Source organism: Uloborus diversus, chromosome 5 (genome assembly GCF_026930045.1).
Source record: "Uloborus diversus isolate 005 chromosome 5, Udiv.v.3.1, whole genome shotgun sequence".
Lineage (NCBI taxonomy): Eukaryota > Metazoa > Arthropoda > Arachnida > Araneae > Uloboridae > Uloborus > Uloborus diversus.
The window spans coordinates 74,559,277-74,585,834 of NC_072735.1; the positions used below are offsets into that span (position 1 = coordinate 74,559,277).

At 33.8% G+C, this 26,558-nt stretch overlaps 1 protein-coding gene across 1 annotated transcript in view; it reads left to right on the top strand.

Annotated features, from left to right (window-relative positions):
• Positions 1 to 5,610: 5,610 nt before the first annotated feature.
• Positions 5,611 to 26,558, top strand: part of LOC129221905 (exosome component 10-like) — a 91,509-nt gene continuing 70,561 nt past the window's right edge. The window contains exons 1-3 of the mRNA XM_054856281.1: positions 5,611 to 5,735; positions 12,393 to 12,529; positions 15,347 to 15,458. Of these exons, the coding sequence (XP_054712256.1) occupies positions 5,658 to 5,735; positions 12,393 to 12,529; positions 15,347 to 15,458 (327 nt within the window). The 5' untranslated portion in view covers positions 5,611 to 5,657. The remainder of the gene's footprint in view (positions 5,736 to 12,392; positions 12,530 to 15,346; positions 15,459 to 26,558) is intronic.

Consider the following 26,558-nt stretch of genomic DNA (forward strand, 5'->3'; position numbering starts at 1 on the left):
CATCTGATTCAATTAACCAGTGTACACTGTAGTTAAAATTATCATTTGGTTTACTAAAAAAATTGATAAGATCAAATTAATTGCTTTTTGAAGTTTTGAACTCAATGAGTACATCTTAAGATATAAATAGAAATACTCCATTTTAGAAATGAATGTATGAATTTTGAGATCTTTTGCATGAAAGTTATCTTGAATGTTCATTTAATTCATTGTCGAATGTCAATGAATAGCCTGGAGCAAAGGAGAGTCAGAGGAGACATGATTCAGTTGTTTAAATTCATCAAAATGAAAGATGTTAATGGATTAAATTTTTGCACGGAAAGCAGGACAATGGGTCATTGTTTGAAGCTATTCAAATCTCATGCTAACCTGGAAATTAAGGAAAACTATTACTTATGTAGGGTTGTGATCACTTGGAACAGCCCTTGGAAGAGGTAATGAGCAAAGGGGTGGATTATTGAGAAGGAATACTAATGGAGGGAGCCATAGCAAATGTCTCAGTGAAATAAGCTTGGGATCCAATGTTTCCCAGGTCAGGTGACTTGTTTGGCTGGGAAGTTGTCACGTTTTGGCACGCAATCGCTCTTTTGGCATTAGATATTTTTCAGATGGCGCTTATTATGAAGTCGGGGCTACAAATCAGAGCAACTCTGGCTCCAACTTCTTTATTACATAATAATAAATAAATAAATAACGGATACAAATACAGGTCTATCATTCAAATCCCCTCTCCCCACTTCTTTCCGGATTTTAAAATATAATATAATTGCATTTTTCATGTATTTTGATGTTTATTCCCTAAAATGACAGGCATGTACAACTTGTTCAAAGTGTTCTGTTATTGACTGAAAATTTATTTATTCATATGTATTGTAATCAAGTTTTGAAATGATTTCATGCGCAGGCATACTAGTATTTAAATTGAAGCATAAAAATAGCAAATCTTTATTCTTGCGCATCTGCTGTTCACAGGAGCTTGGCCAGAAGATACTCGCCAACAAAGCAAATGTACACAAAATGCTTAAGAGCTGTTAAAATAATTACTAGTTTCATAAAAAGTGATTTTATGGAACTAAAATGTTATTTGCACTCAAGATATACAATGTTTTATAACTTTTATAGGTAAAATAAGTACAAAAATTTAAAAATTATAGGCAACTGTGGAATATGTACTCGTTGAATGCACATAAATATTATTTTTTCTTTATTTAGAAGTAAAAAACATTCGTACATGCTAGGAAAAAATTACTGGACCTCCTGGTGTGGCTTTTGTCTCACAGTTTACAATGCTAGAATACTACACTATTATTATAAATCTAATTTTTCCCTTCTACAGTTGAAGGTTGTTATCATGCATGGCTTCAGCTAATGAAAACTTCTTCAGCTGTTATTATCAACTCGAAATTGCTCCCCAGGTCACATGGTACTGTTGTCATATCGGGATAGTAGGGTTGCACTCTCTCCATCTATTCCTTCTCAATAGGGTGGATAGCTTTAAGAAGGCCATTTATCCTCATTGAGGACTAATAAATTGACTAGGACTAACCTAGCTGGGCCTGGAGCCTGTTGCTAGTTGTCTCATATTGGTATTTTTGAAGTGGATATTAATAAAGTTTTGCTAAATGCAAGGATGAAAAGACGATCTTTTCAAGCTCCCCTCTTTTGCATTCAGTGCAAATGTATTTATTTCATTTTTACTTCCATCTAAAGAATTTGAATTGCTAGTATTTTAAAGGTATGCAAGTAGTATCTCTCTTGATTTAAGTCAAATTTTGTGAGCACTAATTATTCGGTTCTGAGGATGGATACCTTAATTGCTGTTTTACTTTTCTCTTCACTATTCAATCTCGATTTTTTGCATCCGTTATCCTTAAATACTAAATGGTTTGTTGACTGATACAGTAAAAGCTGTAAAGTTGACCACCTGTCTAAGTTGACTGCTTTTGTCAGGAACGGAATTAGTCCTATCTTATATAATGAAGGGAAACCTCTGTAACTTGACCACCTCTCTATCTTGACCACTAATATACACCAGCTTTGGTTTGGAGTAGTGATGTAAAATACCCGGGTATTTATTTTTAGGGGTAAATACCCAGGGTATATACCCGGGTAAATACCCAAAATGGGTAAATACCCGGGTATTTATTTCAAAAATTTATATTCAACTAAAATACTTTTCTGTATATAGTTCATTATGTATATATACAACCAACCATATACAAAACAATAAATTTTTGCCCAAAAATTGTATTTTGATCACATATTTAAAGAATTATTGTGTTAAACAGCTTAGCAATCTAATATGATATTCACATTAAATGTGTTGGATAAGCCTAATCAATGTTGATAGCCAAATTTCAGATATAAAAAGCCATTCTACAAAAAGAAAAAAGCTTAACTGGTTACAAAAAAAGCAAACATCAATTTTTTAGGTCCTAGTCTATTATAACCCAGTAATATGTCCCTGCATGACACCAAAATGTAACGAAATGTCGCTCAATTCATTATTACTATTTATTTACCTATATCTTATGCAGAAATTTCCTCCAAATTTAGTTCAATTGTTCAGGTGTATTCTGTATCACACACATATATGTATATATATACACACACATAATATACATAAACATTTAAAATTCATTTAAAATTTTTAATCTTTTATTTTAGGGTTTATGTTTAAAAAAGAAAATAGTCACCTTTTAATACTACCTAAAAATTTTTTGAAAAATGAGCAATTACTAGGGGATTTACCCTGCCTTCGGATAAATACCCAAAAAAATATTTACCTTCCCACCCTACAGGGGAGCAAATGCAAATGAGCAAGGCAACAGAAAAGAAAATTTTTGCTTTTTTTTTTTGCTCATTAATGTGAAAATTGTTTCTATATTTTCCATGTTATCACTTAAATATCAATAAAATAAATAACACCACAGTGTCTTAATAACTTCTCAGTTTATTCTTCCAAACATCCCTCATGCTTCCTTTTTTTTTCTTTTTGGATATGACTAACCTAGATTGTGATTTTGAAATCCTGAAGTTCATAATGAATTGCTTATACTTCTCCAATTATGACATTGAAAAGAAAGATTCTTTGGTTCTAGATATGTTTCTTTCATGATTTCATCAAGTCTTTCAATTAAAAAAATTATAAACTGTGTAATACATATGTATATATATCAGTTTCACCAATTATTTCATATTTAGATTAAAAAAAAAATTCTCATTCACTTTTTTGCATTTTTTATAAAATACCCAGTTTTTGGGTATTTACCCAGGCCTTGGGTAAATATCCGGGTAAATACCCAAAAAATATTTACCTACCCGCTGGGTATTTACCCGATCCACATCACTAGTTTGGAGTATTGTAAAAAACGCTTTGTAAGTTGACCACTAGGCAAAAGCACAATTTAATAGATTGTACTAAAAGTTTCATCAGTTACGCCTCAAATAAGTAACCAGACATTTTAGAAAAATCTATGAATATTTATGCTTCCATCGGAAAACATTGTGCTCATGTTAAGTCCCAGAAAATGCGCCAAACTTCAAAATGGAGTTTGTTGAAAAGTAGATTACCATAGTTACAAATGTACAAGAAAAAATCAAATGTCACTTTTGACTTGTTATGAATTTTTAGGAATTGTTAATATTAAGTAAGTAGTTTTTCATAGGCAAGGAGGCATTTTTAAAAATTAATTTATTTTTTTATCGATTCACAGAAATTTTAAATTTGTATGATACTTTATGTATCATTCTGGTAAATAATCTCTAAAAATATTTAAACAACATTTTTCTTATTGTTTTAAAGCAATGTTGAACAATGAAAGTGAGTTTAAAATATTCCAATTAGTTAATTTGACATCTTGTATTCAAATTATGTTTTTCGCAATTACGAGTGTGTGTGTGTGTGTTGGCGTGTTTGTGTCTGTGTGCAGGCATGAGTGTGTATGTATGTATGCGTGTGTGTGTTGGATATGGATGTAACCTAGAGACGGATGTGGCAAGAGGAGCAGCATCGGCAGGGGCCGGTCAATGGTGGTGCTGCAGAGGGAGGCTGGGGACGGGGACGGGGGGGGGGGCAAAATCATAGGATTTCAAAACAGTCAAATGAGAACAATCAGCAATGTGAGTGCTCAAAAAAATTCTACCTTCTATTTCATTACTACCCTCTATAAGTTGAGCACCAAAGTATTGACCGCAAGTGGTCAACTTACACAGGTTTTACTGTACATGAAACACTTGTAGAAGTATAAAATTATCAAAAAAAAAAAAAAAAACAACAATGGTTTTTACATTCTACAAATTTTTGTTTTTTCTTCCACAGTCAGACGTGTATCTGAGAACAATGTTTATTAGTAAAAACTATTATAGGTGTATTTGTGAGAGAGGTGAGAAGCGTTTAGCCTGATTCCAAAGTAAGCCAACAGAAAACAAAGTAAATGAAAATCAAACTACAAAGGCAAATTTTGCAGGAAAACCGCATACTCTTTTTTTTTTCAAGGTTTCAAGGAACCTCTTTTTTAATGTTAAAAGTAAATTTTGGATGTTAAGACATTCGATAGAAGTATTACATACTCTTGTCTCTACATCCAAAAGTTCACTGCTTTCTACTGAAAGGAGGTTTCCTTGAAACCCTGAAGCGTGAGTATGCAGTTTTTCAGCAAAATTTGCCTTTTTACATTGTTTTGTTTTCTTTTACTTTTCAAGCATTAAGATATTTATTCAATTCTTGATGAAATACATTTCTGGTAGAAAAACTCAAAAGACCGATTTTCTTTTTCTAAGAAATAGCGTATGCTGTTGACAGTTCGTGTAGGTTAGGCCTGTTATTTCAAGTGGTTAGGGCAGTCAATTGCTTCTCTGGCTGGGGAAATTTTACGTATTCATATGAATGTGAGTGGGGTTTTATTTTTGTCTTTTGGTATAATTTTCTTTGTCCCCTACAGCGGGGGGGGGGGGGGGAGATTTGAAATGAGAGGTCTCCCAAACAAGTAAATCATAAAAGCAAATGATGTATCACCATCACAAATGCTGAGCTAAATTTTGGGCATTACGCCAATATAATATTACTTATAGTGCAGCGAGGAAAAAAAAAACTGAGAATGTTATAGACGTTTGTGCTGTCTTGTAGCAGACGAAATTCCATTTCTTAGGCACACATGTTAAAAAACTTGTTTTTTTTAATTCGATTTAAAAAAAGACGTTTTTTAAAAGTTTTCAACTAGAGATGTTATACAGGAATTATGAACGATTCATTTGAAGCCAAATACTTTCTTTTAATCGTATTTTTCTGGTTTCAATCCTTTTGTTCCTCATCAGAAAATCAGTGAAAACTCTCATTCTCTCTTTATTTGTAGTCATCTAAGTATTTTTGCTACAATCATTTAATCTGTGGATGCTTATCTAATCTTTAAAGCAAGTGATTATTAAATAAAACCAGTTTCTTTCATTGTAAACAGTGACACTGAATGCAGAAACTCGGTCTGCAGACGAAAATCAAAATGGATCGTTGCCACATCGTAAGTATACAAACGAGGAGTATAAGCAAAACGGAGTCAGGATTTAAGACTCCATATTCCAACAGAACTTGACAGCTAAACTCTGCCACGCTGTTCCATGTTCGTTTGTTTACAACTCTGTTTTATGAAAAACGAAAAACCATGACGGAAGAGAACTCAAGACCGGTGGACAGTGATTTTATTATTTCTGGTTTCAAAGACGCCAGTTCATATTCCCAAGTACACTTTCAATTATTTCATTGATATTGTTTACATTAATTTACAGTTTTTTTTTTTGCCTAAGTGGGTAGATGCTCCAGTTATGGCTACTTTTAGAGAAAATTTGAAAAACAAAATTTATAGTAAATGACAGACTAAAGTGTATTTATTCATGCAAATATCATTATTTAGTTTATTTACTTGGTTCTGTAACCATTTTAAAACATTGGAATAGAACATTTTTGATTTTGAGTTAAAAATTACCAAATATTTTTTTCCATTTTGTACCAGTTATGGCCACCTCTGCACCAGTTTTAGCCACATTCGTGTACCAGTTATGGCCACCTCTGCACCAGTTTTAGCCACATTCGTGTACCATTTATGGCCACATTAAGATGATAATCTTTAAAAATATGTTTAGAAACAAATTTTTTTTTAAAAGTACTATAATGTAATGCATGAAATACACCGCCAGCTCAGTCATTTCCAGCGGAGGACTGCTGTTTCGTGATTATTAGCACTCATCAGCCTAGCATAGCAAAGTGACTGAACTGGAGATAGAAAATCTCTTAAGGAAGCCAAGAGTGCCAAACAAACTGGTAGCTAAAACAGAATTAGCACAGACCAGACGAGTGACCAAAGCAATGGTTCGGTTCAACTCGAAGATTGATTGCAAGCAGAGGTCGAAATTAGCATCGGCTACTTACGTGCCATTGGCAACCAATATTTTTTTCTTAGGTGCCATTATGCTTTACTTGGTTGCAATTTGCAAATGCGTTCAATAACATGCTGAAATTTATACAAAACTATAATATGCATGAAAACAAGCTGATATATATGTACAATGTATTAAAATAATGCATTTTGAAATCACTTGCAAAGTTTATACAAGTACCATAATTACTATTAACTTAATTTAGTGACATAAAACCAAAAAAAAAAAGAAAAAAAAAAACAAATTCTAGATTTTAAAAGTATTAAAAATATTGACAAGATGCAAAAGGATTGCAATCTCGAACACGATACGCAATTTTCCACAAAGTACAAGTTAAGTGTTGGAATGATTTCGAAAATAAATTTATTCATTAAAAAGAAAAACAAACGCAGAAAATAAGTTAATCTGAAGTGGCATGCGACTAATTGTCAAAAAATATTAATATATTTACAAGATGCAAAAGGATTGAAAGGTCAAAAGCGAGAATACACTTCCCGCAAAGCACGTGCTCATTGTCCGCATGTTTTGAAAAAAATAATATATTATAAATTAAAATAAAAAAGAAAATAAGCTAACCTAAAGGTAGCATATGTAAAAACAAATTCTAGATTTTAAAAGTATTAAAACATTGACAAGATGCAAAAGGATTGCAATCTCGAACACAATACGCAATTTTCCACTAAGTTTAGTGTTGGAATGATTTTGAAAATTTTTTATTCATTTAAAAGAAAAACAAATGCAGAAAATAAGTTAATCTGAGTGTCATGCAACTAATAGGGAAGTTGCAACCTATTAAATGTTCATATTTTGGCTATTAGATATTGTTAATTGACCCTAAAAACTAAAAAATTCACCATCGCCGAATTTTAAAACACCATGGTTGATTTTTAATCAATTTTTAAAAATCCACGCTCAAGAGTGCGCTCTTCTGAAACGTCACGAGCCTACGTCACAGGGCGCAAATAGGCAGCCTTCCGCCGAAGATCCCTTGTTTTCGCTAGGGACATTTTGAGCGCGCTGATATTTTTATTTTTTAGAAATTCAGTAATCCTTTTGAACACGCTATGGAGGTCGGATTCATTAAAGCACAATCTAAATAATCTTCCTCAAGTAATATGAATGATGATATTCGAATATTTACGAGAGGATGAGAGGTTTAATGTTCCAGAAACGCATGGAGTTAAATGCGAGGAGATAAGCCTTCGTGACGTTTCGTCTTCGAAGTCGAATGCACGTTCTTCGGTTCTCCCATGACATGGGAACCGGTTCGCTAGCGTTTCTCTCCTATCGGAAGAGCGCATGACGTCACTTCCTATGCCATTTGACATCACAAGGGCTTGAAATTTAAAAATTAATTTAAAAAAACCACTTATCGTATCGCAAAATTTTTTTCACCTATGATGTTCATGTTACTCTATCATATAAAAATAAAATTGAAAAATCGAAAACTTCCCTATTGTCAAAATATTAATATATTTCAGGGTTGGCAAGTTTCTGCCGTGGTGGTTAAAACCGGCATGGCAAAAACCACTTTCTGCCACTTTGTGGCAGAAACTGGCAAAAACTCACAAAATGAAAAATTAATTCTTGATATACAACAGAAAATGTATGGAAAAAATAATTAATTGTTAAAAAAGTTAAACTTTCATCTATTGTATAAATGGTCCACCATGTAGTAACTGGGGTAGTGGTAAAATTTTGACTGGAAAAATAAGTTTTGAGAAATGGGGCCAGTTTGTTTTGCAAAGCTGTGACATTAGGTACAAAATTTAGGCAAGTAAAATTCTGGCACTTTCTTCTTCAAGCACATGACATGATAATTTTAATTACAAACAATTTAGAGGAAGCATATAAGTGAGCAAATTACAATCAGTAATACCTGTTTAATTCTGTATGTCACTCCTATTTCCTAAGCACCCTTGTATGATTTTTTTATCCTTTGTTAAATTAATACAAATACTACGAGTCACTGTAATTGGAAAGTTCCCTTTCTGAACTAAATCAAGGGCACTAGCATGGGATTTTATTTTTTAAATGATGAAATAATGTTTATTTTTTTAGTTTACTTAAACAAATATCATTTACTAATTACTTGAGTTATTAAAGACTTTTTTAAGTTTCTGCCGGTTTTTACCGGTTATAACCAGTTTCTGCCACTGGCACGGCAAAAACTAGTTTCTGCCGGCAGAAAGCCAACCCTGATATATTTACTTACAAGATGCAAAAGGATTGAAAGGTCCAAAACGAGAATAAATTTCTCACAAAGCACGTGCTCATTGTCCGCATATTTTGAAAAAAATAATACATTATAAATTAAAATAAAAAAGAAAATAAGCTAACCTAAAGGTAGCATATGTAAAAATAACTTCTAGATTTTAAAAGTATTAAAACATTTACAAGATGCAAAAGGATTGCAATCTTGAACACGATACGCAATTTTCCACAAAGTAAAAGTTTAGTGTTGGAATGATTTCGAAAATAAATTTATTCATCGAAAAGAAAAACAAATGCAGAAAACAAGTTAATCTGAAGTGGCATGTGTCCAATTGCCAAATAATATTAATATATTTACAGGATTCGAAAGGATTGAAAGGTCAAAAGCGAAAATAAACTTCCGACAAAGCACATGTTCATTGTCCGCATGTATTGAAAAAATAATATGTTATAAATTAAAATAAAAAAGAAAAAAGCTAACCTAATCGTAGCATATGTAAAAATAACTTCTATATTTTAAAAGTATTATAATATCGGCAAGATGCAAAAGGATTGCAATATCAAACACCGGGACTATTATTCCGGGAAAAACGTGTTCAGTATTGAAAATTGCATTTATGATGTGTTTTGAAAAACAATTAAGCGCAATTTAATAAATATCTTTAAAAATAATAATAAAAATAAAAAAAGCGAATGAACCGCCTGCACTAATCAACAAGAAAACTACTTATTGTTTCGAATCTTGCAGTAGGACAACCATCGATGAATCCAGTATCTTCTTTTTTTCCAAAATCTTTAGACTTTACATACCATCAGGTCTTCACCCTTTCTTTCCAACCACGGAAACTGCTTTTGCCACTTGATGAAAGTTGCAGCGTTGACACTTTTCCGTGTACATTTAGAAGTCGCATCCACTTCGTCATTATTTTTTTTATTTCGACTTCATCGGCAATCCTTGGCCGTTTATTTCTGCTAGTATTTAGTGGCGTAAAATATGACTTTAAGTTACGTTTACTCATATTTTGAACAAATAAAAAATGATGGTAGCGATGATTAAAAAAAAAAAGATGAGCGAAATCCTGTGCCAAAAAAAGGAATCCTTGTGCTCGCCGTGCGTTCGTGTTACGACGGGGGGTCGAATTTGAAACATGAAAAAGATCAGACTATCTGCTGCTGCTCAAACAACCCTGAGATGAGTCCGGTTTTGGAGGGGTGGGGCGATCGGGGGTAAACAACACTAAGGGAACAAAGGGGAGAAAAGATTACTCCAGAAAGAGGAGGAATGGAGGGGTGTGCTTGCAATGACACTGGCTGCTACAGTTCGCGGGCGAAGGTGGTGGTGGGGGGGGGGAATTGTTCAAGTTTATCCGACTGAAAGCGATACTTCCAGGAAATTTTCCGTGATCGCAACGCACGCAGATGTTTTTGGAGACAAATCTTCCGAAAGTGAAAGCTTAGTAGGGGGGAAAGCTAGGCGTCACAGTGACGACTACGTTTCAAATCGCGGTCGTCAAAATGAAATTTACAGTTGCAAATACGACTAACGACCGCTAATTTCGAGCACTGATTGCAAGGCATGGTATATTCAGTAAATTGCCACCCATTAGCCAGGGATAAAGCAGGAATACATGAAATATATGCCAGCTCAGTCATTTTCAGACGAGGACTGCAGTTTCATGCTTATTAGCACTCATCTCTTGGCTTCCTTAAGAGATTTTCCATCTCCAGTTCAGTCACTTTCCTATGCCGGGCTGATGAGTGCTAACAAGCATGAAACAGCAGTCCTCGGCTGGAAATGACTGAGCTGGCGGTGTATTTCATGTATTTCTGCTTTAGCCCTGACTAATGGGTGGCAAATTACTGACTATAATGTAATGTAATGAATTATTTGAATGTAAATGATGTCTCAAATCCTGACTTAATTGCACTAGTTACGGAAGGATGAAATATTATTTGTTTTAGGGCTTGATAAATATTATATTTTGTGATATCTTCAAAGTTAAGGTCAAATGTCCATTGCTGCAAAAGGATTTCCAGCATTATTACAGTGGTCCAAAAAGAGATATATCAAGTGGCTGCAATATATGGCTTGTGTTAGGGTATAACGCTACAACAATATTTTTTTCAGGACAAAAATTGCTTAAATACAAAGTTATGTGTGACTTGTGCCTATCCAGAAAAATAATCACCGGGAATGATGCCTTTTTTCTAATAGAAAGAGGTAAACATTAACGATGTACTTATAAAAGGTCTTCCCCATCATCCACCCAGAATCAGAAATATCAATTCCACAATTCTCAGGAGCACTCTATTATATGCTTAGGTAATCTCAAGTATTTGAAAATTGTTAGTGAAGGAGCAACTTCACTAGCAGTGTTTACTGTAATCAATGTCGTTATATTTTCTTTAACTGATCCAGCAACATCATTAGTATTTTTTCTGTTTGGAGCAAGGACCAGGGCACCTTTAGAAGACAAAAAGAAAGAAGTCTCATCAGTGTTGAATACAGAATTTGGATTAGTCAAAAAATTTGCAGCTTCACCAAGCAGAACTTTTACTTCATCGAACCATTTTCTAATTTGACTTTTGGTGACAATAGCCCAGGCTTTATTCAAATATTCTGCTTTTTTGGCACTAATTTTTGTGATGTCTTTTCATAAAAGAATCGTACCACTTCCTGCCTGGACGGCCATTATGAAATGGTGTTTCAATATTGTTGGCTTCAACTATTTTCTGCAAAGAATCAAGAAGCTGTTCTTTAGTTTTGGGAAACCCCATTTTTGCAATGCTCAAAATCCAATTTTCTAATTCCTTCTCAATCTCGGGTCCTAGTATGGCTTGAAGTCCATTATGACCTGAAGAAAGTGGCACCCTTCTGGCTATTTTATGGCGTAGAGTGGACCTTGGCACTCCAAAAACATTACTTGCTTTTGAAGCAGGCATTCAACTTTTAACAGCCGTAACTGCACTTTGTATTTTTGATGGTGAATAGCAAAATCTTTTTTCACTAGGTTTACCACCTGTTTTGCTTTTTTTTTTTTAAATTAGAGCTGTAGCTATGCAAACAGAAACAAAAGTAAGTTTTGTTTTCATTTTAACCAAATATTTCAAGTTATTTTATGCCCAAACAATTTAAATAATGAACTATGTGGGCAAAACTAGAACATATGTTGCTCCACTTTTGGCCACCTGAATAGCCAAAACTGGTACATGTAATAGATTTCATGCTCCAGTTTTGGCCACCCTCTATTAAATACTAATACTAAAAATAACTAATTTTAATGTAAAATCAAAAGAGGAAGAAAGCTCACCTTATAAAAGCAAATATTAATCAATTTTAAGAACAATCTCTGTTTCTCTAAGTCAGATGTTGAAGGAGTAGGAAAAAACCTTGTTCCGTAACAGAAATCTTAACAGTTATGAACAAAGAACACATTCTAAAATATTTTATTTTTTTTGAAATTCACATGTTCTAAAAAAATGAACCAATGAGGTTGCAAGTAGTAAAGAAGGGTTTGTTTTTGTTGTGAAATTGTACCTGATTTGTTATATAAATATTATATGTTGAATATTGGAGAAATTGACATAAAGTGGCCATAACTGGTGTAGTGGCCATAACTGGAGCATCTATGCAGAAATATCACGCATCCGAAACCTAGTGTTTACAGATTTAGTTTATTATTTATTTCCTGCATTGAAATCTTTAGCTGTTAGGCATTGAATTAACATTTAATTTTGTTATTTTTTAGGAATCTCTTCGATCTATTTTGCTTGCCACTAGAGCTTCAAATGCATTGCCAGCAGCCGGTGATGATTATGATTACTACAGTACATTTCAGGGATTTCGCACATTCTTGGCTCAAAAAGGACAGTCTATTTTGTCACTGTAAGTGAGATAGTTGTAAATAGTAATATTTCAATTAAAAAGAATATGTAAAAGAAGCAGTCGTAAACTTTGTACGATGGAATGAGTAAAAATACAACATATGTACAAATAAAGTCAATTAAAAAGAATTAAAAAAACCCCCTGCAAACAACTGTCTTGAGGTAATTAAAACAAAACCCTTCATCAGTGCATAAAAGGAAAAATGGTATACACTAAGTCCGACGACGGACAAATTAATGAGAGAAGCAAGACGAGAATGAGTAAATCTGAGTAAATCGACTGGAAGTGGCCGGAAGCGTGACGTCATTGAAAACAGCAAGGACATCTGTACCTTGCAAAAACATCATGAACCAAAAAAATTTATTATATGCATGGTTTCCAAACAGTAGGGAAAGGGGGTGTGCTCGACAAATCATTAACTACCAAAGTGGAAAATTTCCAAATGTAGTAAAATTCCCAAAAATCTATAGGTTTCGCTGAATGAAATCTACAATTTAGATTTTGGAGAACAGTTTTATTATCTGATACATGCACCCATGATCTTTTTTTGTCTTTTATTGCTCCCACTGTCTTTATTTGTATTCACTTTGGAGGAAGCAATACACCAGGAGAGAGGTATAGGGTACCTTTAAATATGGAGTATTGAATACAGGGTTCGTATGGGTCATGGAAATCCTGAAAAGTCATGGAAAAAAGATTAACAAATTTCAGACCTGGAAAAGTCACGGAAAATTAATATTTTCATCAAAAGTCATGGAAATTTATTTAAAGTCATGGAAAAATGTCTTGGGTAGTAAAAAAGTAACAATAGCTAAAAGAACACTAGAAATATTGAGTAATTTAGTAATATTGCATATAAATTGAACGATCTAAAAAACAAATCAACGTTTTGGAATCCAATTTCATCTGTTTCTGAAACAGCTGCTCATCTTTTTTGTGATGTGATTTTACTACTGGGGCATCTCTAATTTTGAACTCACCGTTATTTTCAGTACTTCCTTTATTTTATGTTCTGTAGTAATGGACTTGCACATTCTTGATTTTGCCACTCCCCCTCAAAAAAGTAATTCATTTGCATCCAAGTTCATTTGAACTACTTGTAAAAAGTTCATTATTAAATTTATCAGAGTTTATCTTAATATGTTAAAGACTTTAAAATGAATTTTAGTAAGGCAATAGAACATAGAAATAGAGGAATTCTAATACTCTAAAACAGTAGTGCCCACCATACAGCTCACAAAACTGATCCTTTTGGCCAGCTGAAATATCTGGTTTTGAAAAGTGAATTTACTGAAAAAAAGTGGCTTTACTTTAATGAATGAATTTGCTGTCCAGTTACATGGGTAATTAGATGCACTATTGACATCAAAGGGGAAGTAAATTTATTATTTTAAATTTAGTGATAACTCATTAAATTTTTGTCCCATTCATTACTATTCTACCCTATTTATTAAATATTTATTAGACATTTAAACATGAGTTGTGTTGCATTCACTATAATTTTATTTTACTTGAATTTATGTGATGAAGACAAATAAGAATAATTTATTACTTTCAGCAGTATGCACTGATATTTTTCCAGTCACAAGTAAGTGCTCCTATGAGGTAGTGGCACTAACGTAAAAGTTTTTCTAATGCCCATTTCCGAAAAAATTGGCAAGTTTGACATTAAATAGTATTATTCTCTTCGTATAACAAGGTCATGAAAATTTTTATGAAGTCATGAAAAAGTCTTGGAAAAGTCATGGAATTTTTTCATCCAAATCAAGTATGAACCCTGTGAATACCCCTCATTGTAGTAGGTTGAGAGATTTCTCCCTCGTGAAATATTTTTCGAAATAGATGAAAATTCTTCATTTTGAAGTTTTATAAGGGGCAGTCCGGACAGCAAAAATATCAGAGAAGAAATAGGCAAAAAAAAACTTTTTGAAATGCCATATACACTTGCAAATTATCAGTCAAATGTTTGGTTTGACCAATCATTCTCATTAATTGGCAGAGAGGAATAATGAAGGAGGAGGAAAGATAACGTATTGCCACTCTCCTTTGTAATCCAATATGACAGAAGTAAAATTTCCTCTTTTTTAAAACTTGCTAAAAAATATCCAATCATACCGTCAAAATATTGTTTGACTGGTACATATGGCAAACAAAACTTTTCCTCTTCCTTCACTACCAATTTTAAGCGCATAAACTTGTTGTTGCTATGTCACAGATGATTTGCATGTGCTATGCTAAGTTGACATAGTCTGACTTTATAATGTGAGTGCTCATTTTAAAAATTGACTAGAAGCTTTTTGCATTGTAGGATGCTTCCTGATAAAAGGATATCTTCTCCAAAGACTTTTGTAGCAATAAACCCTCTTTAGTTTTTTTACACTAAATGTAAAGATTGACTATTAAAACAAAGTGTTTTAATAGTGAATATTTCCTTAATAAGGAAAAGCTTTTTAATGTTTGATTCAATAAATTATGATGAATATAACTCAGGTTCATTTCAATCAAATTTGAATCTATCAATCTGAAACTTGTACAATAAACCTCTGTTAGCAGTGCTTAGATCTGTTGAATTATCTCTCATTCATTTCTCTCATCTATCTGAAAACCCATATTTTGTTGTTTTCATTACATACATGTTTTCTGAACAGGAAAACTCTTGTATTTGATTGTGGGAAAAATTCAAGCTTACTTTAAGAATTCGATTTATGAATTTGAATTCGTGTGTTTTAGAGAAATTATTCATCATATTGAAACTCAATTATAAAAGTAGTATTTGATGATAACTTGTTCAATTCTTAAATTTATTTATAATTTCAGCATGACAGCAATTGTACAGAACCAAGGTGTTCGAGAAAAATTTCAAGAGAGAGAACTGGAAGAAAAGTTTGATTTACTAGTTGATGTAAATGATATAATTTTAGAAAATGTTGTAAGTACATGTTTGATTGTGTTGCCCTCTTAAATTGATTAAGCAGTTGGATTTTGATTTATCTAGGCACACATTCAGTGGCAGATACAAGCGGAGAGTCATGAGGGATCATGACCCCCCCCCCTCTAAACCCCTAGTATCCGTCCATATTGCGTTCAAAAACCCGGAAAAGACAAATTTCGAACTCGTTACACTTAGTACTAAAACGTTTACTGTTGACCTGGTGTACAAAAACAGTGCATTAACTCGGACTGATTGTGCTACCTACCTAGACATAACTCTTGATACCAGACTAACTTGGAATAAGTACATTGAACAAGTGACTGACAGAGTGGTGGACCGCCTTTGCCTATTGAAACGTCTTGCTGGAATAAAGTGGGGTTCTTCTCAAAGTGTTCTTACATCCACCTTTACATCTTACATTAAGCCTGTATTGGATTATGGCTCAGAGGTCCTAATTACTGCCTCTGACCAGGGTTCGTACGGGTTATGGAAATCCTGGAAAATCATGGGGAAAAAATAAACAAATTTCAGACCTGGAAAAGTCATGGAAAATCAATATTTTTATTAAAAGTCATGGAAATTTATTTCAAGTCATGGAAAAATATCTTGAGTAGCAAGAAAATAACAATAGCTAAAAGAGGGCTAGAAATATTGAGTGATTTAGTAATATTGCATGTAAATTGAACGATCTCAAAAACAAATCCGAGTTTTGGAATTCAATTTCATCCGCTTCTGTAACTGCCGCTCGCCCATTTTCAAAATGTGATTTTACTACTGAAGCATCACTAATTTTGAATTCACCATCATTTTCAGCACTTCTTATATTTTATATTCTGTAGTAGTAGACATGCATGTTCTTGATTTTGCCACGCCTCCTCAAAAAGTGCAACTAAATTGCATCCGAGTTCATTTCTTTCAACTACTTGTAAAAATTCATTAATAATTTCATCAGAGTTTATCTCAATATGTTAAAGCCTTTAGAAATTGAAGATTTTAGTCAGACAATAGAACATGAAAATTGGGGAATTATAATATTCTAAAACAGTGATGCCCAATATACAGCTCGCAAAACTGATTATTGTGGCCAGCTGAAATATCTGGTTTAGAAAAATGAATTTACTGAAAAGCGTGGTTTTACTTTAATGGACAAATATACGGTCAAGTTACATGGGTGATTTGTGCACTATTGACACCAAAGGACAATGTGTTTATGAATTTATTATTGGAAACTTAGTAATAATGACTCATTCAATTTTTGTCAAATTATTACTATTCTGCCTTATTTATTAAATATTTATTAGACATGTAAACATCAGTGTATTACATTTCACTATATTTTTACTTTACTTGGATTTATATGCTAAATACAAACATAAGAATAATTTATTAGTTTCTGCAATGTGCGCTGATATTTTTTCATTCACAAGTAAGTGCTCCAATTAGGTAGTGACATTCACGTAAAAGTTTTTCTAAAGCCTTTTTCCGAAAATTGGCAAGTTTGACATTAAATGGTACTATTATCTTCGTATAATAAGGTCATGAAAATTTTTATGAAGTCATGAAAAAGTCATGGAATTTTTTTATCCAAATTGAGTATGAACCCTGGACAGCACACTTTCAAAACTCAACCTCGTTCAAAATAAAGCACTAAGACTCATCACTAGTGCTGCGGTATCCACCCCTATTCCTGCTATGCAGCTACAGACAAAATTTTTTAATTTAACTGGCAGACAAATCAAGGCTTCCCTTTCTCTCGCTGAAAGATTATTGAGAAAGAAGCATTTCTGGCTTGATTACATTCTTCCGCATACTAGACTAAAATCTCAACATTCTTTTCCTTTTGAGTGCCAAAGACTTGCAGAGGCCTTTGAGGTCTCTAACTCCAGACTTGGCATCTATAGACCATCTTCTTATACTGGCCCTCTGAGATATGCTGCAGCTAGGTTTGATCTGGTACAGCCTGTCAAGAAATCAGATTCCAGGGCTCCCAAATGGTCCGTTTTTCCCGCCACAGTCCATTTTTTAGGGTAAAGTCCGCTTTAGACCGCTTTTTGACATTTTGGTCCGTTTAGTCCATTTTTATATTGTTTTTACTCAAAAATCAGAATTTAAAAATTTTCAATACATTATAAGATATTGTGTGCTGACGTTTTTTACGCCCGAACACGCGGCAGCGGCGCCATTTTTCTATTGAACCACTGAACCTGACTTTCTGGTATTATTTCGCCTCAGATTGACGTCATTACTCCTCCATCAACTGCTGTAACATGGAAATCTAGCAAATGGAGAGATTTGGGGGAGGAGTTATGACGTCAAATCAAAGCATTTTGCTACCAATATTTCTCACGGGTTAATATGCCTTTGAAAAACCTTGAAAAAAATCAAGAATGTGTTATCAGTGCAATTTTCTGAACTTGTGTTCGATATGTAGCATCGCAAAAAATTACTTTCTGTTTATGCGAGTTCAATCTCTTTGCATCTTGTTAATATTTTGATATTTTTGACAATCAGAAGTTATTTTAACATTCATTAACTTAGATTAGCTTATTTTATGTTTAATTACAATAGATAATAAACTACTTTTTTTTCCGGAACCATGGTAACATCAAACTGTTTTGGACTTCACCAAAAATTGCTTGCTGGGTTTTGAGATTTCAATCTCTTTGCATCTTGAAAATATTTTGATATTTTTGGCAAGCGGAAGTTATTTTGACATAACACCTCCTTAGGTTAGCTTATTTTTTGGTTAATTTTAATAGACAGTTTACTTTTTTATTTTTGGAACCATAGCAACATTGAACTTTCTCGCACTTCGCGGAAAGTGCTTGTCGTGTTTGAGATTTCAATCTTTTGCAATCTTGTAAATAATTTGATATTTTTGGCAATCAGAAGTTATTTTGACACACTCCGCCATAGATTAGCTTATTTTTTGTTTGACTTTAATAGATTATAAACTACTTTATTTTTCGAAACCATGGCAACATTGAACTTATTCGCACTTCGCGGAAAATTGTTTGTCGTGTTTGAGATTTCAATCTTTTTGCATCTTGTTAATATTTAGATATTTTTGGCAATTGGAAGTTATTTTGACATACGCCACCATAGAATACCTTATTTTTGTTTAATTTTAATAGATAATAAACTTCCTTATTTTTGGAACCATAGCAGCATTTCACGAACACGAACTTCGCGAAGAATTGCTTCTTGTATTTGAGATTTAAATCTTTCTGCATTTTGTACATATTTTGATATTTTGCGCAATAGAATGTTATTTTCACATATGCTATCCTAGACTAGCATATTTTATGTTCAATTTTAGTCATGTTTAGTCATGTTTAGTTTTAGCAGGGTTGGCCGAATTGGACCCAATGGGTTTTTTTTGAAAAAAACCCATTTAAAAAAACCCATTTTTTAGCCCACTTTTGGGTTTTTTTAAATTTTCTGAGAATTTTTTTTAAAAAAATAATTCATTTAAATACTTTCACAATTTAAACTTCTTTCTTCTTTGTTCTTCACCGCAGACAATGAACATAAAAAATGAATTTTGAACTTTAATAGTATTTCTTAACTCTTAACGGCATTAAAAAAATACTTCAAAGATTTTAAATAAATGTATTTAACTTTTTTCTTTAACTGGTCAATAAATAACTCAAATTATCTCTACCAAGTCCTGTCATGTCTGATTTTCTCAATATGTGTACAGAGGAAACTAATCTAGGTAAAAGGCTTTCATGTGAATTATTTTCTGCTAATCAACACATCACAAATCTCAAATAAACACAAGGTATATTTTTTAGAAATAAACAGATTTTTCAAACAGTCGACAGAACAGGTACAGTATTTTCATTATCTTACAAAAAAGTTGAATATTTCTAACTCTGTACACAGAAATAGAAAAACAGGCAGCATAAAATTCAAAGAAATGTCTTGATTAAGCTGGAATTCAGTAAAAAGGGATTTAAACTACTTGAAGTTCTACAGTAGTTTTGCATAACAAAATAAATACAATAAAGTAAAATGCAAAAAAAAAAAAAAACGTAGTAATTAAAAATGAACAATAGATTTTATCACTCAAGAAGTAACTTTGCCTTAACTGTTGGTAATAATGAAAATTAAAAAAACCGAAACTTCACCATACTTAGGTTTTTTCGTCTTTCATACTTTTCTTCAGAAAATGCTGAATTTTAACTAGTTTTCCAGCTTTTTTTCCCCGAAGACAATTTTTGCACTTTGTCCATATACTTACGCTACAATATGCTACAAGTACCCCACATTTTCCCTAAAAAAAGACAAAAAAAACCCCACATTTCTTTTAAAAAACCCAACTTTAATTGTTTTTTTTGGGTTTTATTTAAAAAAACCCAAAAAAAACTCTGGGTCTATGGGCTTTTTTAAAAAAACCCGGGTTTTTGCCAACCCTGAGTTTTAGAGAACATTTTTTTAAAGAAATTATGCGAACAGTGAACATACTTCGCGAAAATTTGATTCTCGTGTCAAGATTTCAATCCTTTTGCATCTTGTAATTATTTTGATATTTTTGAAAATTGGAAGCTGTTTTGACATGTGCTACCTCAAACTATATTATTTAATTTTATTTTTAAAAACTAAAACTTTGTATTCTAATTTTTTTTAAATACTCATAATGAGTATTTTCAATTTGAAAATATAGCTCTATGAATCTGAACTTACATATTTATTTATTACATTAAGTTATCCAGTAAAAGCAAGCTCAAATTTACATTTAGTGTATTTGTCGCTTAAGCAGCATTTGTAAATTTTTGGGTGTGGTGACTTTAATAAATAATTTTCTTTCTCACTAATTTTTATACATACTTGAAGACAGTTACAACATTTTTTGGTGCCCGAACAACTAATACATATAATTTGGATACTTAGCATACTAGTAAATGATTTGCAAACCTCTAATATTTTTGAACTTAGTCAGTCAGTAGCGTAGCCAGAAATTACCTCCTGCTTTGGTGTTTGGTCATGAACTCTCATATGTATACAGGGCCGGATTTAGCTTTTGAACCACTCCGTGCAAAAGGGAAAAATTGTGCCCCTTTTGAACTGCATGTATAAAGAGTCCCCCCTCCCCCCCCCAACAAATGAAAAAATCACATGATCTTTTTTACATTTTTTGGCAAACACATAAAATGTGTCAAAGTAACTTGGCAATTAATGTAAATTGTAAATAACAATTTTCAAATCGGTTGACAGATTTGATTCTGGTGATTTCAAATTCTCCATCATAAGACAGCGATCTGAGAGAGAGAGAGAGAGAGAGTAGATCTAACGTCTGTGGCTTAAGTGGGAGTAAAAAAGCCAAACGCTGCGGCACGACAGTCCATGAGGGCCGAGGCCTACTGTGCCCAACTCAGTTTTCCTGACCAGGGGCTCTGGATTGCAAGGCATACGACCCGGTTAGGTGGTCAGCCTAACGCGGAACCCCCAGTGTTTGGTTTCCAAGTGCACTTGGTACTCATTTTATCGACCCACTGAAGGGATGAACGGCTGAGTTCAGCCATGCTCCACCCGGGAATAGAAATCCGGGCCTGTGGCGTGGGGGCGCGAAGCGCTATGAGCTCACAAATCAGGGGACTTGTGTTATCTATGTGGAATCTAGAATTACTAGAATTATGCTTATGTATTACATGCATATTACTAATCCTTTTTCTGTGTGCAAATAAATAAATAAAACAGTTTGAATTTTGAGATTTTGAAATCAGATTATGTTTTCTGCGATCACGAATTGCGATAGGACTCTACTCCTTGGGTTATATTAATGGCTCTTATCGCAACAAAAATTAGAATTTAAGACTTTAAAATTCAAATGAATGCCAGAGGCTGGTTGTTATGTGCTGAATGTTGTGTGCTGAATACTTTTTTCGCGAAAAAAAGATTGTGTACAATCGACGGTCGTTTCTAAATAATTCGATTCCGAGGCACGTGGACGCCTGCATTATAATAGAAAAATAAAATCAAGGGACGGGACGTCGTTCAACGGTCAAGTGAAAACAATAAGCAATTCGTGATTGCTCAAAAAAAAAAGCAATGTGAACATTGCGCCATGGGTAAATTTTGCGCCTAAATAGGGAGTCTAGGGGTTACACCCTTGAAAGTTTTCTGAATAGTAGCTCTGAAAACGCTATTTTAGACAATCTTTGATGATTTGATGATGGAAGAGAAGGAATGTTAAGGGGACCTTAGTTTGGAATTTTTCGAACTTGAGGCTCAAAACAAAATTTTAAACGATTCAAAATTTTGATTCTGTACACAAAATTTGAAAAAGAGAAGGGAAGAAGAGGTTGTCAAAGCGTCTAGAGAGAAAAATTTTCCAAAAAAAAAAAAAAAATGCAGTTAGCAATCTTTGTCTTTTTTTATTTATTTCTAATGGGACTGTGTTAGAGGCTTTGACTTTTGTAGACCTAGTGCGATCTCCCGATGTAGCATCCGTATCAGATGGAGGTACCTGGGCTCTTACAATGCGAAACTGAGCTGGGAATTTAATTTTCCCGAGAGTACTTCAAGCCAAACGAATAATCGAAGGATCTTTCACATGCCGCAAAATCATACGACCCGGGCGCTGTCTATTTTATTCATCTTGAAAATCCATCGATTAAAGCCAGGTTTGAACCTTTGTCTTCAGGCGTAAGATGCCAACGCCTAACCATTACACTACTCGGTCGGCAGGCAACACTTGTTAAAGTAAGGGAACGGAATGGGATCTGGGATCATCCCCCATACATTTTTCGTCCAAAATACGTAATTGTAAGTAATTGTAAGAGAAGGAATGGGATTGGAGAAATCTACATTAGTAAATTGTCAGAAGTTTTAATTTCCAAAATTGCAGTTTTAGACGATCTTCGGGATGTTAGGATGAGGAGAATTTAGTGCCTCTCCCTTCGGAATTTTTCGAAATTGAAATCGTTTAAACAAAAGTCGACCTTTAATGGTGGGAAGGGAAGGTTGCAAAAACTTCCGCAAAAACTTTTCAAAATTGAAATCATAATTACGCAAATTGTAAGCAATCTTTGATGACGTTAGGGTAAAGGGTAAGATTTGCGGAGACTTCCTCGGAAATTTTTCAAAATTAAAGTTTCGAAAACAACTTTAGACAATCTTTGATGATGTTATAGGGATCAGGTTTTAGGGTTCTGGGGTTTCACCTAACCCTGGGAACTCTTTCAGAATACAGTCCTAAACCCGGAAACATTAAAACTTTTAATTTTCACCCTTACCTTACATTTTAACATGTTTGAATTCAAACGCTTACAGCCCCAGAAGTATATTTTATTGATTTGGACGGAGGTGTTTTTATTTATTTATTATTTTATTTTATTTTTGACTTTTGTGTGATAACTATGGTCATTTTTCTACTATGTTTCATTTTAAATATCGTGTCTCCTTAATCTCCTGCAGAGTTCTTGTTTTAACCTTCGTTTTTTCCCTTCAACCATTTAACAACTTCTAGTGCGACTTTTCATATCAATCGTTAAATCTCACTTCTCTCTATCTCTCTCTACTTTGATTTATCTGTTTGAACCATATTTTAACGGCATATACATTTTTCAGCATTCAGCTTTGAGATTTTCATGGTAAGAAAAAAATGAAAGTAAGAAAAACAGAAACAGAAAAACATCAGCACCCCAGACGCTATCTTGTTTATTTATAAATTTATATATTTTTTAGTCTAAAGCGTGCCATGAGTTTCCAAATTGCACTGAATACTGTAAGAGCATTTTTTTCGCGAGGCTTTAATTTTCGCAACCCCGTCATAATAAAAAATTTTAAACCTTGTAAAAAATCTTTTTACGTCGGATTTTTCAATTTTCGCTTCTGTTTGCAAAAAAAAAAAAAAAAACCGCAAAATTTTGTTTTCCGATGGAAAGTCACTGTAATCTTCCAAAAATTTCATAATTCGGGACATTTTGCCTGATGATTCTGAAAATTTGGAGACATAATCTGTACTAATAATAAAGCTGAAAGTCTCTCTGTCTGGATATCCGGAGGATGTCTGGACCTCTGTGACGCGCAAAGCGCCTAGTCCATTCGGCCGATTTTCATGAAATTTGGCACAAAGTTAGTTTGTAGCATGGAGGTGTGCACCTCAAAGCGATTTTTCGAAAATTCGATGTGGTCTTTTTCTATTCCAATTTTAAGAACAAAAGTATCATAAGATAGACGAGTAAATTTCGAAATTATCATAACGTGGAACCGTAACATGGACACAAGCCAATTGGCGAGATACTAAATTATAACGTGGAACCGTAACATGAGTGCAAGCCAAGTGGCAAGAAAATTCACCATACATTATTTGTAAATATACAGGCGAACGAAAATACCTTTTAATTTTTCTATTACAGGCAAAGCCGTGCGGGTACCACTAGTTGAAATAATAAAATGCCTAAATGTAATTATTTACTAAAGATGTAAGCACATGTGTGAATATCCATAATTTATCATTCTGCAAAGTTTAGAGCTTCGTTCGGCAGAAAAGTTCTCTCCTCTTAAAAATTTAAGTTCGAGGCGCCCCTGCTGGTGTTGATCCTACTTATGACAAAATGATTTTAAAGTCTCTGTAATTAGTATAAAAGAACTAACACCTTTTACTTCAAACTTGTGGAGACTACGGTTATAGAATATATAAAGGGATATCGCGATGCGCCCTCTTCATTTGTAGATGGTGCCAGTATTTTTTTTCCAGAGAACTTAGTTTTTTTTTTTTTTTCCAGCAGCTCAGTTGCAAATATTTTTCATATTTTGATTTGGCAATTTTGCGCCCCTCAAAACTCTTTACTCTGTGCCGGGGCACGGACTGACGGAGTATTAGTCCGGCCCTGATGTATATAAACTTACTATATTTAGACTGGAAATATGTGTAAAAACCAAGGGCTGTGGTGGGGGAGGGGGACCTCCTAGGCTCTAAACTAGATCTTCTTGTTTTGATGTACCTTATATCAAAATGAATGGGGTCGTTTCCAAAATTTTAAAAGTATTTTTTTCTGAAAGAGCATGTTTAAAAACATAGGATCTGACCATTTTTTAAATAAATTCTTTAAGTTTAATATTAAAAAAAATTACTTTAATCGGTGTGCTTTCATTGTTTACACTTCTGTCGTGTAAAATCACAAATGATGAAATGTCATTCAGTGTTGCCATTCACAGTACAAAATATTTAATTCGTATCTTTGCTCACGTGCATTGGCAATGATATGGTTGATAGCGAACATAGAGCAGAATTTTAATTCGCTGCTTGATTATCATAACGTGGAAACACAGTAGAAAGATGAGCCAAAGTGCATCATTTGTGACGTCATAAAGGCCACGCCTTGTTTGAAAAATCGGACATTTAAAAAAATTAATTAAAAAAAACCTGTTGGGAAAATGAAAATATTTTCTAGGTCCATGTTATTTTTTTCCCTCATTCTATCCATTTCAATGACTAAAAGTAGTAGTTTGAATTAAATCTCCCCATTCCCTTTAAACTGGTTATGTGAAAATTTTTGTAAACTACTATGTGCTAAGGTGTTTACTGTAATAACTGTATCTAAAAGGTCTTTATTAGGTATACACTGATTCATCGGTCACTTAGGTGATTGTTTTTAATTAGCCAGTTTTTACCTCTTAATTAGTAGGAAATTAATTTTATAATTAAAGTTACTCTGTAAGATGATCAGTTACATGCTTGCTTGTCACCCCCCCCCCCATCCAAATGTTTGTGTAAATAATATAATTCAATGGATGAAAAGTTTAGTTGTACAGAAGGTGATAAGGATTTATCATTAAAAATCATTATTATGGTTAATTAACGAATTATCTTCACGTATTTAGTGCCAGGCAGCTAATTTGCCTTTTGGTGCTTCCCTGGGTTTAACTATGAATGGTCCTCCCAATGTCCTCTTTTTAGTCCTAACTGGTCCTCTTTGGTCCCCTTTTTGATTCAAAGTGGTCCTCTTTTACCCTTTTCTATGGCTAAAATGCGTTGGGAGCCCTGAGATTCTCATCAGACTGAGATGTACTTCATTGCTTTGGCCACAATACACGAGGGGTACCCTGATCAGGATTGGTTTAGGATTTATACTGACGGATCGGCCACTCCTTCAGCTGGTAGAGCAGGTGCCGGTGCGTACTCCAAACATTTTAGTCTTCAGGAGCCTCTCGACACTTGGGCAGATAACTTCGATGGAGAAATGAACGCAATTTTTATGGCCATCAGATATATTGGAGAACCAGTTGAACAAAATATTGTTCTCTTTGTTGATTCTCAGGCTGCGATTCAGACCATTACTGATTACAATCTATATCCTTCAGAACTTGAGCTTCAGTCTAAAAAATCCATTGACTCTCTTTTGCGTTCCGGAAGAGAGGTTGTCTTCCAGTGGATCCCAGGCCATTGTGGCATCTTTGAAAATGAACAAGCGGACATCTTGCTAAAGAGGCTGCGTCCTTGCATCCACCTTCTCGCCCGGTTCCACTTAGAAACGCTAAGCGACTTCTCGCAAGCAAAATCCAACATGCTACAGTCTCTGCCCTGAGGAACAAAGCTGACCGAAAGCCCTGGGGTTGCCTTCTGGATGATGAACAGCGTACGCGCCTTTCTCTCCTTCCCAGAGCCCTGGGAGTTGCCTCTTTCCGAACCATTACTGGACATGACTATTTACAGGCCCATTTACATCAAATCAACCTGGCAGATTCACCTCTCTGTGTGCGCTGTGAAGAAACTTCTCCAATGACAGGGGAGCATCTTTATAGTTGCTCCTCTTTTCATGATATTTATAATTGTGGTGACTTCCAGGCCCTAACACCCTTTGAAGCCACTTCATTGTTATGCTGGACAGCAAGAGGCCTTATGTTTGAAAGAACAATGGTGGGCGTAATTTAAAATTAAAAAAAAAAAATTGCGTTCAAACACTGTATGAGTAAAATATAAACAATTTCAAGTCATTAATTATTTTTGAAAGTAAATTGTTTGAAATTTCTTCATTCATTACTTATGAAATTAATTTGAAATATTTATGCCCATTAGGAGCCCTATTCCTGACCAATTCGAGCTTTTTATTAACATGCTAGCATGTTAAGAAATTTTTCGTGCTC